This window comes from Petaurus breviceps, unplaced genomic scaffold (genome assembly GCF_028583685.1).
Source record: "Petaurus breviceps papuanus isolate PSGF00001 unplaced genomic scaffold, PetGlider_PUasm1.0 90750, whole genome shotgun sequence".
In the NCBI taxonomy this organism is placed as follows: Eukaryota; Metazoa; Chordata; class Mammalia; order Diprotodontia; family Petauridae; genus Petaurus; species Petaurus breviceps.
Genome location: NW_027187335.1, coordinates 12,213,810 through 12,230,805, shown reverse-complemented (window position 1 = coordinate 12,230,805; position 16,996 = coordinate 12,213,810). Strand labels below are relative to the sequence as shown.

The following is a 16,996-nucleotide window of genomic DNA, read 5'->3' as shown; positions in this document are numbered from 1 at the left end:
TAAGGCCTGGGTTTTTTCTATGACCTGTTCCACTTCTTGGCAGTTGTGTGACTTGGGGCAAATCATTTTCTTCTCTGAGTCTCTACTTTCTCATTTGCAAAATGGAGATAATATCACCAGCCTGTTCTGAGTACCTAAAGAGATCAAATGTGACATTCAAAGAACAAGAATGTATTCTAATCAAATGGTAGCTGAGAACAGGCCTTTTGGTCAGGGCAGCTTTGCCTTTACCAAATGCTATACTTCCAATTTCCAATAAATGGCAAAGCACTTTTGACTTGACCCTGCTACTAGGTAGTGAATCTGTAAACAGCAGTGCTGAGTAGCTACAGACCTGAGGAGGTCATAATGTATTATAAGGGAATGGAATACTGGGTCTAGAGAGAGAAGACTTGGGTTCCAATTCCAGTTCTGCTACTTACTATTAAGGAGACTGTGAGGAGGCCCCAGAGCTCAGCCCATAACTCACCTAGCTCAATGACATTTAGGTCATGATTACCTATGTGACCTTGGTTAAGTCATTAATCTCTCTGAACTTCAGTTTCCTCATCTGTAAAATAAGCAAGTGGATCTAAAGCTTCTCTAAGGTCTTTTTCATCTCTAAATCCTATGATTTAAAGACTATTTTGTCTTCTTGTCTCCCTTGTTTTGAAATCCTGCATTATTATATTTGAGATCCATACTAAGATATGGCTGCATGCTAGCTCTCTGAGGCTCTTAATGAAAAGTAACTTTAATACTGATGAGCAGGTTAAGCACTCACAGAAGAAGCTTTTATGTTCATTTGGTTTTGAATTATGTTTATGATAATGACCAATTACAAACTGTGTATATTCTTTATGAGTAAGACAACTGAATACTTCTTAGTACACATATAGGATAAGAAGTACTCTATGATATATAAGTGAGGAGAGAGAAAATGATAGACTAAATCTATACCCACACATCTACTTAATAAAGACAACAGAAAACAACATGTAACCGACATGAAAAAGGCAACCTGAGTAATGCTTAGTTGTGCAGTGTGCCCCATATTAAACCATGTACACCAAATATCATTTCAGTTTGTGTACAAGGTCTCACCAAGGGGCCTTTGTTTCCCTTTTCTTTTGCATTTACCCAAGATCTTGGCCCTGAGACAGAATACTCCCACTTGTTATTACTTCACTTTGACCTGTACAATTAAGCAACACCACAATCCAATAAGTGCAATGGTTCAATTATTTATCTTCTGTCCTCCTTTATTGGGTATTTTTTTTTTTTAACGAACAAGTAGAAGGGGGAAAGCATTCAAGGAAAGTATTACATTTCTCTGAAGCTGAAGAATTTATTTATATAAGAAATCTAGCTAATAACCAGACAGAAAGAGTGGAGAGGAATTTAAGAAGAGTCTCTGAAAAGTCACTTATGTCTACCCAATTACATGGGGTAGAGGGGAGTACAAAAGGAAAACTGATATCCATGCAACTCAATGATTTCATATATTCTTGCCAAAAAGTAGGATCATAAGATTATGAAATGATAAAGCAACATTTACATGATGTTTTAAGGTTTACATAGGACTGTCTTCACTACACACTGTGAGAGGGGGGTGAAAGTATTATCTCCATTTTATGGATGAAGAAATTGAGATTCAGAGATTAAGTCCAGTCACACAGATACTAAGTGTCAAAACCAGGATTTGAACCTGTCTTTCCTAACTCCAAGTCCAGCCCTCTCTGATACATCACACCCATTTCTGACTCAGTCTGACTCTTTAATTCTACAGACAAGAAAACCAAGACACCTAAGGTCAAATACTGACTCTGGCCTTTATTACCTAGATGATTTGGGGAAAGGCATTTAACCTCTCTGGTCCTCAGCTACTTTGTTGTCAAATCGTGGAGATGGACTGGATAATTTCTAGAGGTCTTTCTAGTCCTAATTCCCATAAAACCTAAGTGTCTTATTGTAAATCCAGCATTCTTTCCACTAAACCAGGCTATCATCCCTCAACCCCACCTGGATCCACGGCAACATTGTTGCCTATTAAAGAACAAAAACAAAGAATATGGTCAACTTTAGATTCCCAGATATTTCTCTGAAAACTCCCTTGAAGGGTAAGGAAAACAGAATGCCCTTGGGAAGAAGAACTGTCTTCACTTAAAGAATGACTGAAAGGGGAAAGGAAGGATGGGTAAGAGAAAAAAAAAAACTGTCTTTCCTTGGAGGGGAAGAGGTAGAACTGTTTTTCTATGAAGAATGGAAGAAAGAGAATATAGGAAGAAGAAAAATGGTTAAGAGAGAATACTAATAGTCTTTTATTGAAGGAAAAAATTGCTTAGCACAGTATCTGGCAAATAGTAGGTGCTTAATAAATGTTTCTTGATTGACTGAAAAGAAGGGGCTCTCGCCTTTCGGAGGGGAGATGAAGGGAAAGGGAGTAATGAGGCAGTCTATTTTTCCTTGGAGGGCAGAAGGGGAAGCCCTGACTCTCCTTAGAGGAAAAGATACAAGGATCTCTCCCCGGGGGAATGTTAAGAGCGAGAATGATAGGCAAGCCAGTCTTTACTATTAAGAGGGAGAGGAAGAACCCTTTTTTCCACAGAAGAGGGAGAAGGGAAGACTCTTTACCCCCACCAGATGAAAGGGAGAACTGGGGAAGGGAGTACTACTCTCTCCCCAGGGATGACGTGAGGAAGGAGACGAGAAGAGGGAGGACTCTCTAGGAGTGACATGAAGGGAGGGGAGGAGGGAGGACTATGTCCCCAGCAGGGATGGGAGGAAGGAGATGAAAGGGGAGAGAAGAGAACTTTCTCCCCAGAAGGGGAAAAGAAGGAGGAGAGAAGGGAGGATTCTCTTCCTAGGAGGAATAGAGAGAGAGAGAAGGGGAGGAAGGGAAAGGGAGCACCCTCTCACCAGAGATGATGTAGGGAAGGAGAAATGGAGGAAGGACTATCTCCCTCAGGACGAGTGGGCGGAGAGAGACGAAAGAGGGGGGCGGGGGAAGAGAGAGAAAAAGGTCCGTCTCCCTAGGAGGGACAGGAGTGGGGGGAGAAGGAAAGAGAAAGGGAGGACCCTCTCCCTTCCCGGGAGCCCCGCCCCTCACCTGCTCTCGGAGCTGCGGCCTGTGACAGGCCCCGCGGCCCCGCTGCTGGAGTGGCCCAAGGCGCAGGCCAAGCGGCTAGTCCCTTCAGCCCGTGCAGGCGACGAGGTGGCTCCGAAGGTGCCTCGGCTCAAGCTTAACCGGAGACCCAGAGCTGGAGGCGGCTGGATCAGGATGTGTGTGGGGGAGTGTTACGTCTCCTGGCTGGGGTTCGGGCTCCCAAGGTCCCTTCTCAGTTTAACGCCGAAACCCACTCCTCTGCCGCCGCCGCCGCCGCTACCACCGCTGCTCCGGAAACGGCTGAGTAACAGGCCACCCAACCAATCGCCACTAGGATCCCGGCCAGCCAAGGCCCGCCCCTAATGCATAATTCATAAAGGTACCAGCCTCCTCTGCCACTCAGAGTCCTGTGTCGATTAATTATGCCTCAGGAACCCCGCCCTGCGAACCAATGAGCAAACATCGCCCGGAAAATTATGCAGAATAAGTGACGTATTGAGGGGGGGACGCCCCCGTGCGAGCTGTTCCCTAGGTGGCGCTGCCCCTCCCGCCGGAGCAGCCGGAACAGCAAGGGAAGGCCACGGAAGCCCCGGAGGGAGGGAGGGAAGATGACGGGAATGTACTGCTGAAAATTCAGCTGAGTTCCTGGCAAGGCGTTGACGTCAAAGGAACTTTAAATGCCCCTGGTGCGGCTCCCTCCTCCCCCCATCCCCACGCTATCCCGGACCCCCGGTCCTACCAGGTGCTAGGACAAGGTGTGAAAAACGGAGGGAGCCACGTGGGAATGGGTCCATCTAAGAGACCCCTTTACACTCCACCCCTTTTTGGGGTAGTCCGTGCTAGCGGGAAGGGCCAAGGCCCCGGGCTAGGGAGAACTAGAAAGATAGGGCACAGTCCTTGTCCACCTACAGGTTGATGTGCGACACCCTCAGCTCCACTCACGGAAATGAGGAAAGACATGACGCATACATAAAATAAGGATAAAAACAAGTAAAAGGAGGGAAACTCGGTAGTCGGATTTCCCCATCTAAGGACCCCAGACCACTTTACACTTGACCTTGGACAATTAGACTATACAGTAGCCAGTGTCTGTACTGGAGCGTTGCACACTAGAATGATATTATTTAACGTCATCTTATGTGTCTGCTTAACCTTCCGTTTCCTTTGCTCTCTGAACGCCCTTACCGTCGCCTGCATTTTACATACATAGAAGAGCTTATACCTATTTTAGAGATGTTAGTACTCAAAGGCTCACTTAGTTTTCAGTGAAAACAATCCAGAAGCCTGGGTTGAAGTGTAACCTTGACTTTTCTCAGGCTCAATTTAACTGTACACCCAATAGAAGGATCATTTGTTTACCTACTTCAGTAAATACTTAGCTTAATGTTTATAAAAAGAGGAACTATGTATGGTGTCCCAAGTTTTAGGATTAAGACTTGTGGGTCAGCCTGTACTTTTCAGATGTGGTACTCCCTCCAACCATGCTGGTCCCAATCCACTCTTCATCTCATCCTATCCAACTTCTGTCCTTGTTCTCTTATAAATCCTCCATAGGGAATCTACCCAACATGTCAAGCTCAAAATCTCTCAAGATAGTGTTGATGCTATTCAGTGTACTGGTTGTGGTATTCCAGAGGACTGGTGACAGAAAATGTGCCATACCTACCTCCTGACCAAACAATGACTAATTTTTATACATTACTAGTAGAGCAATTAGAATGCAAGCTCCTTGACTGTAGAGGAACTGTTACTTTTCCATTCATATCTCAAGCACTTAGCATGGCACTTTCTTTGCACATGCTTTTCCCCTCATTCATTCAGAAATGTGTTTTGCTTGACTATGCTTAATTTTTACCAAAAATTCTTTTTTTCTATGAGAGTGGGAGAATTTTTTTTTTCGCTTTTAAAGAAGAAATGCTGTGGAAACCTACAGCCCATGAAGGCTGGCTGTTTGCTACCTTTTGCTCTTGCAACATGACCAACACACCTTTTTTTCTGATCAGACTTCTCTCTAATAAAATCCTTTACATCACTGGGATATCATACAGGAAATGTATGGTCACAAAAGGACATGAGACTCACAGTAAGAGAAGGGATAGCACAGGTGACTGAAAAAAGATCCTGAAAATATAGACGCTTTGTAAGTTCAAGGGAAAAGTAGCTGCTGACTGCCCATAGGTAGGTGTTTCCTACATCTTCAACAATGCATAGAGAAGAAAACTCCAGCAGGATGTTGCAGCTGAAAGGACTAAAACAGCCCAGGGTACCCAGGAGATCCAAATTGGTGAATTACATAGCACAGATGGGGAGGAAATTAAAATATCTGCTCAGCATCCATAAAGTATATTTATTTGAAGAGTACAGTAGATCATAGGTTGTTTCAGCTTCAATATAAGCTCGTGAGTCTCTTGTGTTTTAAGCATGTTTTAGTGGAAGAAAAAAATATACACACAGGTATGTAATCAACATAGAAGTTTGCTCTTCCTCTTTCCCTCCAAAATTAGATGAAGTCAAAGCAAAGGTCACAAATCATAAAAAACTCATAGAACCATCTGTGCTGGAAGGGACATTCGAAATCCAACCGTCTTGTTTTGCATCCAAATTGTCACCTCGCTAGGAAGGAGTAGCATCCAAGTTTAACTCCAAGGCCTCAAACTCCAGATGCAGATTTTTTTCCACCCATTTGATGCAGCAAGGGGGAAGGGAGAAGAGGCACATAATTTTAAAAGAGGGCTGGGATAGGAAAACCAAGACTATCCCTCAGTGGGATGGGGATGCCCAGGTGTATCCTGCTTATTTATTGGACCCTGATGGGCGGCAGCAACAAAACTAGACTCTCATACATATCTTCCAGCACAAACCTGCTAGCCAGTAAACTGCATCAAAGTGCAAGCCTTTGGAGTCAGGAAGAGGAGGGATGAAGGGGATGAGCTAATGGCCAAATGCCCCGATGCTCAAGTCTAATCAGTGCCCAAGCTTATCCCCTGCATGACCTCCAGTGGGCTAGATGACTTGGAATTAGGATTTCCATCGAGGAGAAAAATGTTCCCTTCCCTCCTCAGCACCAACCAGGGACTCTCCCTCACCCCCATAGCTGGTCTTTGGCCTTTTCTCTCCTTCCACCTTAAAAGCTGCCCAAAGAATCAGTCGGCAAGCATATCACCAAATGCAGACAAATTCTAAAGGATCAGAATATGATGAGAACTATCTTTTGCTCCATGGAAAGAGAAAGGGAAGACAGAGAGACAAGGAAGATAAAGTTTTGAGACAGGAAAGGGATGGTTGGAAGGAAAAAGAGCTAAAGCCAGGGAGAAGATGAGGCTGGCCCAGCCCTTGAGTCCCAAGAGCATCTAATTTGTGGTGTCCACTTCATTATCTCAAGGCCAGTGAGCTTTCACTGCCCCTTTTCTTAACTTTCCCCCCCTCTCTACTCAAGCCTAATCTGCTGGGAGGCATCACAGGGTCTCACCTCTGAAAGCTGGTTGGGAGAAACTGAGTTAAGGGGCAGACAAAGGAGCCAAGTCTACCTGATGTGCAGTGAGTTCAGAGAAGAGGCAGATGGACTTTATCAGTCATATTTATACTGCGGTCTTATCTATACTTGTTGCTGCCTCTTTCTGGCTCCTCCAAGGACAGACCTAGATAGACATACTGATTGATTAAAAAATGATGACCTTATGTCCATTTCTGGACTAGAGGAGAGAATATCATGGATATTGCCTCCATTACTCTCAATTCACAGGACCTACTATCTATCCCAGACTTTCCCGACAGCTAAAGGGTCTCTTCAGTGAGCCCAGTCCAGTTCTTGACCCTAGGAACCAGACACAGTCCAGTTGTAAGCAAGGGAGAAACACTCTCACCAAGAACTGTCCATGGTTTTATAACCTATCCCTTCCCAGGGGTCCCAAGTTGGCCACTGACAGGATTTAGGATCCTAGGAGGAAGCTTGAAAGTACAAGGAACTGCTAGAGGTCCCAGGTGGTACTGGTGAGGGGGTGGGTCACACAACTCCTGCTTGACACCTTGGGTAATACTTGAGGAAAAATTTCTTGGCTAAGTCCACAGTGTCACCCTGAGGTTGAGTAGGGAACTTCTCCCCTCCCAAGACAAAGTTCTGACCCAACAGCAAGGCTTCATTCTCAAACTGGCTCTGGTGGAAGGGGGTGCCCTCGGCCAGGCTCTTCACCAGCATCTCCACAAAGAGCTTCCATCGGGGAGCATAGTAGCCAGCCACCAGTCCTGCCAACTGCTTGTTGGCATAGTCGAGGATGTTCCCTGTGGGCCCCCACAGGGTCACCTGGTAGAGGGCATTCCGTTCATAGTGCCAGGCCTCAGCCTCACTGACTGCCATTTTTCGGGCCTGCTCCAGCCAGCCTCCTAGAAGGAACCTCTCATCACTGGCCAGCAGCTCATCCAGGGAGGGCAGTAGGTCAAAGACCAGCAGGCCTCCAGCAGTGAGCAAGGCCGGCATTGCTCCTGCCTCAAAGGCTGTCCTGAGCTCCCCATAGTACAGACTCACCAACTCCTGAGCCACCTGCCTCGTGACATCCAGCAGGTCATAGCGGAAGGCAGGGCTGGTTGCCAGCACTGGGGCTGCTTCCAGCAGCAACCTCCAGGCCTCAAACACATCACTCCTGTTATACCAGACAGAGAAGTCCAGGTGAAGGGATGGGCGTTTCACCAGTGGGCTGCGGTTGTGGCCAGTGCACAAATCACCAGAACAGTTGTAGACACTTTGCAGCAGCAGCTTCCAGGCAGCTTCTGCATGGGAGTGGGGAGTCCCATACCTCTGAGCTGCAAAGCCTGCTACCCAAGACCCTAGGTCAGGCAAGGGGTCCTTCCTCCAGCCCAGCTCAGCCATCAAGGCATAAACTACTTCATTCTGGTTGATGCCTTCTGGGACCATGCCTGTACCCACAAAGGTGGAATTGGGAAAGAGACGGGCATTTGAGGGTCCCCTGTTCACAGCATCCAATGCCCCAAATAGCCCATGGTTTCCCCCAAAATTGTGCAGCATGCACCAGATGAATGGCTGGCCATAGAAGGAGTCAGTGTGGGAGTAGACAGGTTGGGACTCAGCATAGAGGTCCAGGATGAGAAGACGGCCAAGGGGCACAGCCTTCAGCACAGCCTTCACCTGGGGAGGTTTCCAGAAGTATGGCTGGTGTTGAAAAAGCCAGCCCTGGAGAAGCCACACAGCATCAACATCCACTGTAGGAATAAGGGGTGGTAGAAGGGATTGCTAGTGAGAGGAAGAAAACATGTGAGTCTCTCCCAAAGGGGACTCCAAGCCTAGAAAGAAGTTATAGCCTCACTACCCCTGACCCCGGACCCTCTGGAGCCATCCTACATGGAATGCACCTACATGGGATACACCCAAGCCTCACTTCTGACTCATCTCCACTTCTAGGGAATCTTGGAATCTCTACCTAGTCAGTCAGTTAGCAAGCATTTATGAATGCCTACTGTGTGCAACAGTCTCTGCTAAGTACTGGAGATACACATAAAGGGAAAAAAGACTCCTTATTCTCAAGGAGCTCAAAGTCTAACAGGGAGACAACATACAAATAACTGTGTACAAACAAGATATACACAGGATTGAAGGAAGGCAGCAGTATGAAGGGAATTCAGGAGAGCTTCCCGTAGAAGGCAGGATATTAGCTGGAAGCCAGGGAGGGACAAAGATGGGGAAGGAAATATCAGGCAGGAGGGGCAGCACAGAGTCAGCAGAGGGAAGATCTTGTTCAAGAAGTAGCAAGAAGAGGGTGGCTAGGTGGTACAGTGAATAGAACACTGGCCCTGGAGTCAGGAGGACCTGAGTTCAAATCCAGCCTCAGACACTTAACACACAAACTAGCCATGTGACCTTGGGCAAGTCACTTAACCCCAGTTGCCCTCTAAAAAAAACCCCAAAAAAAGAAGTAGCAGGAAGGTCAGTGTCATTGATCAGAGTAAGTGGGATGGAGGGAAGTGTAATGATGCTTGAAAGGTGCTGGAGGGGAGATATCTAAGCCAAAGACAGTAGTTATATCAGTACCAAGTATATTTGGTTCTGGAGGTGATGAGCGCTACTGGCACTGAGTCAGACTTGGAGGTTAAGATCCATATGGCAGCTGAATGCAGGAGGGGAAGGCACTGAAGGCCAGCTGACCACCAGCAGGCTACTGAAATGTCCAAGGGTGAAGTGGAGAGGGCCTGGATCAGGGTGGGGCAGTGTCAGAGGACAGAAGGACTTGTATATGGAGATGCTATGAAGTGATAGGATTTTGACATCTGAAAGTGAGGAGCTGAGGATTACACTGAAACTATAAGCCTGGGATGACAATACCCTTGAAGTAATAGGGAAGTTAGGAAGATGGGAGGGTTTGGGAAGGAAAGACAAGGAGTTCACCTTTGGACATACTGCGTTAAGACACTGATGGGCTATCTGGCTGGAGATGTCCAATAGGCAGTTGGACATGTGAGGCTGGAGGTCAGCAGAGAAGTTAGGGCAGGATACAGAGATCTGAGAATGATCAAGAGGGAGCACATCATAGTTGAATCCATGAGGGCTGATGAGATCACCAAGTGAAATCAGTATAGAGCCAGAAGAGAAGAGAGGCCAGGACAGAGGCCTGTGGGACACCCAGGGTTAGTGGGTGAGACTTGGACAAAGTCCCAGGTAAGGAGACTGAGGAGCGACCAGCCAGGTTAAGTAAGAGGGGATCCACAGAAGAGCAGTGTCCCACAAACCTAGAGAGAGGGAGTACCCAGGGAAGAGAGTGGATGAAAGTGTAGAAGGCTGCAGAGAGTCAGGAGGGATGAGGATGGAAGAGAGACCACCAGATCTGGCAAGTACGAGATCATTGCGGACCACAGAGAGCAGTTTCAGCTGAGGCACAAGGTCAGAAGCCAGACTGCAGAGTGGAGAAGAGGTGAGCAGAGGCACTCAGGTCAGGCAGCTTCTCATGGAGGGCAACCACAACAAAGGGAAGAGAGGGAGGAGAGTGATCAGGGCTGGAGAGTGAGGGAGGGATCCTGAGGATGGTTTGTAGGCAGGAGGAAAGCAGCCATTAGCTGGAGAGGCTGATGCCTCCCAAATGAACAGGAATGATGGAGAGTGGAGAGAAAAGGATTGTCTGGGAGGGAACAAAGCAGTTCCAAATGACGGGGCTTAGACTCCCAAGCAAAGGGCAAAGATAGTGAGCAGAGGGAGTCAGGGGACCTGAGCTCCAGCCTGAGCCTTGTCACTCGGTAGCTGTAGCATCTCAGAAGTCACCTCCCCATATACAAAAAGGGTGACACTGGGCTGGAGTGGATCTCAGAGGCCACTTAGTCTGACTCCTGCACTTGGGACATGAGGAGTCTGTGGCTCCTCCCAGAGGCTAAAGGGACCTGCCCAAGGTCACACAAACAGTAAATGCTAGAGGCAGAAGGCATCAAGCCCATTCTGATGTTTTGTAATGAATCTGTGAACTCTGGGCCAGGGTTTGAGCAGGGAACACATTAGCAGCTCACATCTGGCAAGGGCTTTAAGCTTTGCAAAGCAACTGACAAACATTATTATTTCATCTGGTCCTCACAGTGACCCAGGGCAGTAGGTGCTATTATTATGCCCACTTTACAGATGAAAAAACTGAGGCTCACAGGGAGTTAAATGGTTTCTCAGGGTCATGCAGCTGGTAAGGATCTGAGGTGAGACTGGCTCACATTCACTAACAGCAGGCTTATACTCACCACCACCCTCCTGACACCTCACACACTCACCCTAAACCTCTTATTTCCTTAGCTGACATTCCCCTGATGTCCCCATCTCACTTCTTCTTCTGATCCCTCCTGGGATGTCCTGCCCTCTGCGTCCACCTCCCTCAAATAGCCTCAGCACCTTGCCTTCCTCACCTGTAATCATGGCCTCATAGACTGCCGCTGTGGCAGCAGCCAGGTAGGCTGGCTCAGAGGAAGGGGGCTCCATTTCATTGAAGGTATCAGCACTATAGATGTGGTCAGTGCCAAACTCCTGAGTCAGCTCCCTCAGGAAGAGGCTCCCAACCACTGGGAACAAGGGATCTTCTGGGGCCAAGAGGTAGGAGCAGGAGTAAGTACAGTTAAAGTGGCCCCACATGCCCAGATTGGTGACATTGGCCTGAGGGAACACCCTGGAAGGGAAGGAAGAGACAATGGTAGAGGAAGAGTGATGGAGGCGAGGTGGTGGAAGAGACCAGAGGCAAGATCATACTGGTGAAGGAGAGAAAATGTGACCAGGGCACCTCCCCACCCCCACACAGAGACTCTACGCAGGAGACTGGACTGAGGTCAAAGTGACCCTCCTGGGAAAGAAGTTGGGTGACTGGGGGTAGGAGTTGTCCCTTTTCTCACCTTCAGGAAACCTTAACACACTGGCTGTTATTTTGTGGCAAAGTATCTCCTCCTTCAGGGATTAACCATCAGAACAGTGAGGCTTTGTAACCTTTTTGTGACATGGACCTCCTTTGGCAGTCTGCTGCGGCCTATAGAGCTATCCTCAGAATAATATTTTTAAATGTATGAAGTAAAATACGATAGTTACAAAGGAAACTAAGTCTATGAAAACACATTAAAAAAACACAAATTCACAGACACCATGATAAGAAACCTAAATTAGGTAATCATTGTTTTTTGGAACAATGTTGATAAAATAACTTCTTAACGTGGTCACCAGTTCACAGTTAGAATCATATGATACTTAGTGGAAGGCAGGGAGGGAAGAGCAAAGGCAAGGATTCTGGGGAGAGGCTCAAGGCAAGTGATCCCACGAGTACCCTCTGTAACAAGGGTTTCCTAAGAGTTTCTTCTGGACAGAGTCAGGGTCCAGATCCTGCTGCAGGCACTTACTAAGTGACCCTGGGCAGCCACAAGCTTTCTGAGACTCAGTTTCCTCTGTAAAATGGTGATGATTATAACTGTAGCACTTAACCTGGTGGGGATGTTGTGAGGTGCAAGTGAAATAATGGATGTCAATGGATGCTAACCTTAAAAAGCTATAAAAGCGTCAGCTCTTATTACCGCTTACTAGCAGTGTGACGATGGATAAGTCACTTTTAACCTTTCTCAGCCTCAGTTTCTTCATTGGTAAAATGGTGATGACAACACTTATCCTACCTACCTCTTGGGACTGTTTGGGTGAAGAAAGTTTTTATAACTTAAATTGCTTTATCAGTTTAATCAGGCCACAAATACTTCACAAGTATCTGCTCTGTGACAGATGGGGGGATACAAAGACAAAGGAAACATGCCTGTCCCCAAGATCTATATCCCGACAGAGGAGACACAAGGCACTACTTACATTCAGGTGCAGATACCAGGACACCTTGGTGGAAAGGCACTAGCACCTGGCCAGACGGCATGGAGGTGACCAGGGAAGGTCTCAAACTGGAGAGGTGACCTCTGAAGTCCCTCACAGTTCCAAATCTATAAACACTGCTGGAAATGATACAGCTCTGATTTTCTACCACTTTACAGATTACAAAATGAAAGCTCAGAGAAAGGAAGTGACTTGTGACTTGTCCAAGATGACTAACAAGTGTCTGATCTGGGACTTAAACCTTGGTTCCCTCTTTGTTCTATCATGTTACACTTTTTCTAGAAAAAGGCAGTGGAATGTCTTGTCCTCTGAAGGGGGGTTTATAAGATGAGCTGAGCACTGGAAGGGATGGTCTTTAAAGGCTGTCTAGTCTCCTGATTGTACAGAAGGGGAAATGAGGAGTAGAAAGATTAAGAGATTTGCCCAAGGTCACACAGATGAGCAGGATTCAATCCCAGGTCATCTGACACCAGATTTAGCGTGCTTTTTATTGCCTCTCCCAGATAGGACCTTTGCTTCATACAGAGACTTGCCATCTATAGTCCTGCCTTGTTCTTGCTCAGTAAACTCACCTAGTAAATGCCTTGGGGACATGTCCAGCAAATGCAGGGAGCACTGGCTTCATCCCAAAAGATCTCATCCTCTCCAGAATCCGGTACTGAGAAGGACAAAAAGAGGGACAGCTGGGTCAGGATCACCAGTAGCCCCTTCACTCAGCCCAGGGAAGCCTCTTCTCCACTGCCCCATTACCTGCAGGTAAGATTGCTTAAGGTGCCAGGAGGAAGGTAGGGGGCCACCCCAGGTGTGCAGGTTGCCCATGCGCCCCCATGCCAGGAAGGCTGGGCCAGTGAAGTATTCATTTATCTCTGTCTCATTCAGGCCCAAAGTCAAGTACACCTGGGGAAAAGAGAGATAACAACAATAAGAACACCTCGTTCAGTTTAGAAGTCACCTCAATACATATTTCATTTCATTCTCACAAGTCTATAAGATTAGGACAGGGTAGGTAGTATTATACCATCTGACTGAGAAGAAAACTGAGGCCTGGGTCTGGGTGGGGAATCTTCTGACTCCTAGTCTAGTACTTTTCGAAATGTACCTGAGTGCCTCTCCCTTCACCCCTCCCAACATATATTTGGACAACTGAGTAAGGGATAAATCAGGTCAAGTTAGAATAGACTCAAGGAACGACAGGGTTTGAAAGGACCGTTCTAGTCCAACCCTTCCTTTTACAGAGAGAGAAACTGAGCCCTAGCGAAGGGAAATAACTTGTTTTCCTCCAAATGAAGGAGAGGAGGAAGAGAGGTGGGGAGACAGGCAGGAAAGAGAAGAGAAGGAAAAGTAAACAGAATGAGAGAAGGAAATGGAGAGGAAAAGGACAGCGTTAGAGAGAGTAGGAGAGGGCTGGAAGAGGGAAAGAGGAGAGGAAGAGGAGAGGATGGTAGAGAAGGAAAGAGGAGTAAGACAGGGAGGGAAAGAGAAAGGAAGCAAAGGAGAAAAAGAGGGAGATAGGAGAGGAACGAGAAGGAAAGAAAGAAGGACAGTGGGAGGAGAAAGAAAAGGAGAGAGGCATGGAGGTACAGGAAGAAAGAGGAGAGAAAGAGGGACAGGGAGAGATAGGGGAGGAAAGAGAAGAAAAGAGGGTGAGGGAGAAAAGGAAAGCAAGGAAAAGTCGAGAAAGAAAGAGGGAGAGGAGAAGGGAAGGAGGAGGGAAAGGAGGAAAAGAAAGAAGAGACCAAGAGAGGGAGGAGAGAGGGAAGAGGAAAGAGGAGGGAGAGACAGGTAAAGAAGCAGAAGAGCAGAGAAGCGCCGGGCCAAGCTCGGTCCCCGCCTCGGCCCGGGCCGGACCCACCCTCCGCCAGACGGCCTCCTGCCCGACGGCGGCCAGCGCCAGGTTGATGCCGTTCAAGGCCATCCAGTCGATCTCTCGCTCCCAGCGCTCCCAGCCCCACCACACGAAGGAGTAGCTCTGCGTGCAGACGTTCTGGTAATAGCGGTACCTGCACAGAGCGGGGGGGGGGGGGGGGGGGGGGAATGAGGCTTGGCCCGAGATCGCCTCCTCGCCCAGCTCCCCCCAGCCCCGCCCGTTACCTGTTGGGCGTGGTCTCGGTGAGTGGCTGGGGCACGGTGGGCAGCGGCTCGGGTAGGCGGAGCTGCGCGCCAGACCAGGCCACGTGGCAGCCGCAGAAGTCGCGCAGGTAGTGGTGCAGCCCGGCTGCGGCCGCCACGCCGCTGGAGCCGGTCACCTGCACGGGGCTCCCGGCGCCGCCGCCGCTCAGGCGGAATGTGTCTATGCCCGGTGCCGGCGCCAGGGAGCGCTCCACCGCCACCGAGAACCCCGCGGCCGCCCGGGGCCCTAGCAACCGCGACAGCAAACCCCGCACAGCCGTTGCCTCGCGGGTCTCATCCCCCGCCGTGTCGGCCTCCGCCCCGCTCAGGAACAGGCAGGCTAGAACAGCTGCCGCAGCCGCCGCCATAGCTCTTGGCTCCCGCGCCCTGGAGTCCAACTTTTAAGTTCCTCGACCAATTGCCTAAGACTCCGGAGGGGGCGGTGCCACTGTCGCCCAATCAGCATTCATGATCTCGCGCACGTGATTGTAGGGTTTAAAAGGACCCGGCGCATCTTCCTTCCGGTTTGGTTTCTTAAAAGTGTCAGGTTTGGTCGAATTTAGGGAGCATTACTTGATTTATCTGCTTTGAAGGATTAGTTACTGACTGCTACTTCTCCTTTGCATTAAGATCCTTTCTCCTCTTGTGGAACCAGGGGGCGTAATGGCTGGATGAAATGCTGAACTTGGAGGTCTGGAAAACTGGAGCTGGACCCTGAGCAAACCACTTAATTGCATTCACCTCATTTTCCTCATCTGTAAAACGAAGCTAACAGCAACACCTCTCTTACAGGATATAACTTGTAAAGGGTTTTGCAAACTTTCAAGTTACGAATGCTAGCTGCTGCTGCCACCACCACCAGTACTATTCTTGTCTTAGTTAATTTCTGTAAGCAATCATCAGATACTCATTAAGCTCCTGCTATGTGCCATTTCGAGGTACTAGCAGCGGAGGATGCAAAAATTAAGATGAAATAATCCCTGTATTTGTCCTATCCCCCATAAATATTCTTTGAACCCAGAACAGAGACTGCATCTTATTTTATTTTTATTACCAATGTGCAGCATTGTGACCTTTAACAAATGCATATTATATTTTATGGCAGTGTCTTCTGCTATGCTAGGCATAGCATAAGGTGAGAGAAATGGATGTACGGAGTTTCTTCCCCCTCAATGAGTGTATATCAATGAAATTTTATATATATCAGTCCTATATCAATGAAATTACATCCTTTAAAAAAAATCAGTCACTACCACCTAACTCACAGTCATATCATGCCTTGTGGGAAGATACTGGTTATGGTAGTGGCACAAAGAAGGTCGGTAGGTTAAAAATGCAAACACAATTCAGTGACTGGTACCACCTCACTCACTGTTGCACAAATGTGTAGAGAAAGGAACACCAGACTTGAGGTGGACTGACCCACCAGCTTTAAATTCCAGGATTGTCACTGATTGTTTTTTTTTTAGCTTTAAAATTTTGTTTGTTTTGAGAGGAGAAGGCAAGGCAATTGGGCTTAAGTGTCTTGCCCAAAGTCACACAGCTAGTAAGTGTTAAGTGTCTGAGACTGGATGTGAGCTTGAGTCCTCCTGACTCCAGGGCTGGTGCTCTATTCACTGGGCCATCTAGCTGCCCCTGCTTTGGTTTTGTTTTTTTTTTAATGTGACCTTGGATAAGTCCAAAACCTCTCAGCTTCAATGGTGTCACTTGTAAAATTGGGACTACTAATAAAATTTAGATCTGGTAGAGATTTTAGAGATCATAGAATAGAAATAGGACACTTTGGGCTATATGTTGACTTAGAAAACCACAAATTATCATTATCTTTGTTATATTTTTATTTATTTTGTTAAATATTTCTTAATTACATTTTAATCTGGGTTGGGCTACAGGAGATTTGACACCTTTAAATCCAACTGCCTAAATTAAAGAAGAGGAAATAGTTTCCCTGATAGTTTAATATAGTTAATATAGGAAATAGTTTCCCTGATAGTTTAAATAGTTATCCCTGATAGTTTAAGGAAGGTGTCCCCAGTCAGGCAGGGAATAAATAGTAGAGCTAGAATTGAAATACACACACACACAGAATCTCAGAGTTGGAAGTTTCCTTGTACCATTTAATCCAACTAGTATTGGAATAACGATCCCTTCCTAAGCAGGTCTCCATCGAGGGGGAGCCCCATGCCTCCAGTGGTTGACTAATTATTAGGAAGTGCCTAAATCTGCCTTTTCATCTACCATCCATGGGTCTTAGTTCTGACCTCTGGGGCCTAGCCAGACAATTTTAGACAGAAAGGACCTTACTGGTCATCTAGTCCAACATTGTCATATTGTATTTGAGGAAATTTGTTGGGAGAGGTTGAGTGATTTATCCGAAGTCACACAGGTTAGTTAGTATCAGAATTGGGATTTGAACCCCAGTCCCGTGACTCAAATACAGCAGAGATCCCCTTTTATGAGAACACCTTAAACATTTGAAG

General features: G+C 47.2%; 2 protein-coding genes across 4 annotated transcripts in view; both read right to left on the bottom strand.

Moving 5' to 3' along the window:
- The window catches only part of STAT3 (signal transducer and activator of transcription 3), a 61,748-nt gene extending 58,241 nt beyond the window's left edge, over positions 1-3,507 (bottom strand). The window contains exon 1 of one of the 3 annotated variants that reach the window (XM_069067653.1): positions 3,089-3,507. The gene's annotated coding sequence lies outside the window, so the exon portion shown is untranslated. The remainder of the gene's footprint in view (positions 1-3,088) is intronic. The other 2 variants (XM_069067654.1, XM_069067652.1) reach the window with 2 other exon arrangements.
- A 1,905-nt stretch (positions 3,508-5,412) lies between these two features.
- LOC138145961 (alpha-N-acetylglucosaminidase-like) lies at positions 5,413-15,540 on the bottom strand. The gene is made up of 6 exons (XM_069067651.1): positions 14,499-15,540; positions 14,260-14,407; positions 13,158-13,304; positions 12,980-13,065; positions 10,967-11,223; positions 5,413-8,299 (listed from the first exon to the last, which is right to left on the bottom strand). The coding sequence occupies exons 1-6, from the start codon at positions 14,882-14,884 to the stop codon at positions 7,089-7,091; spliced, it is 2,235 nt and encodes a 744-aa protein (XP_068923752.1). The 5' UTR covers positions 14,885-15,540; the 3' UTR covers positions 5,413-7,088.
- Between the last annotated feature and the right edge of the window lie 1,456 nt (positions 15,541-16,996).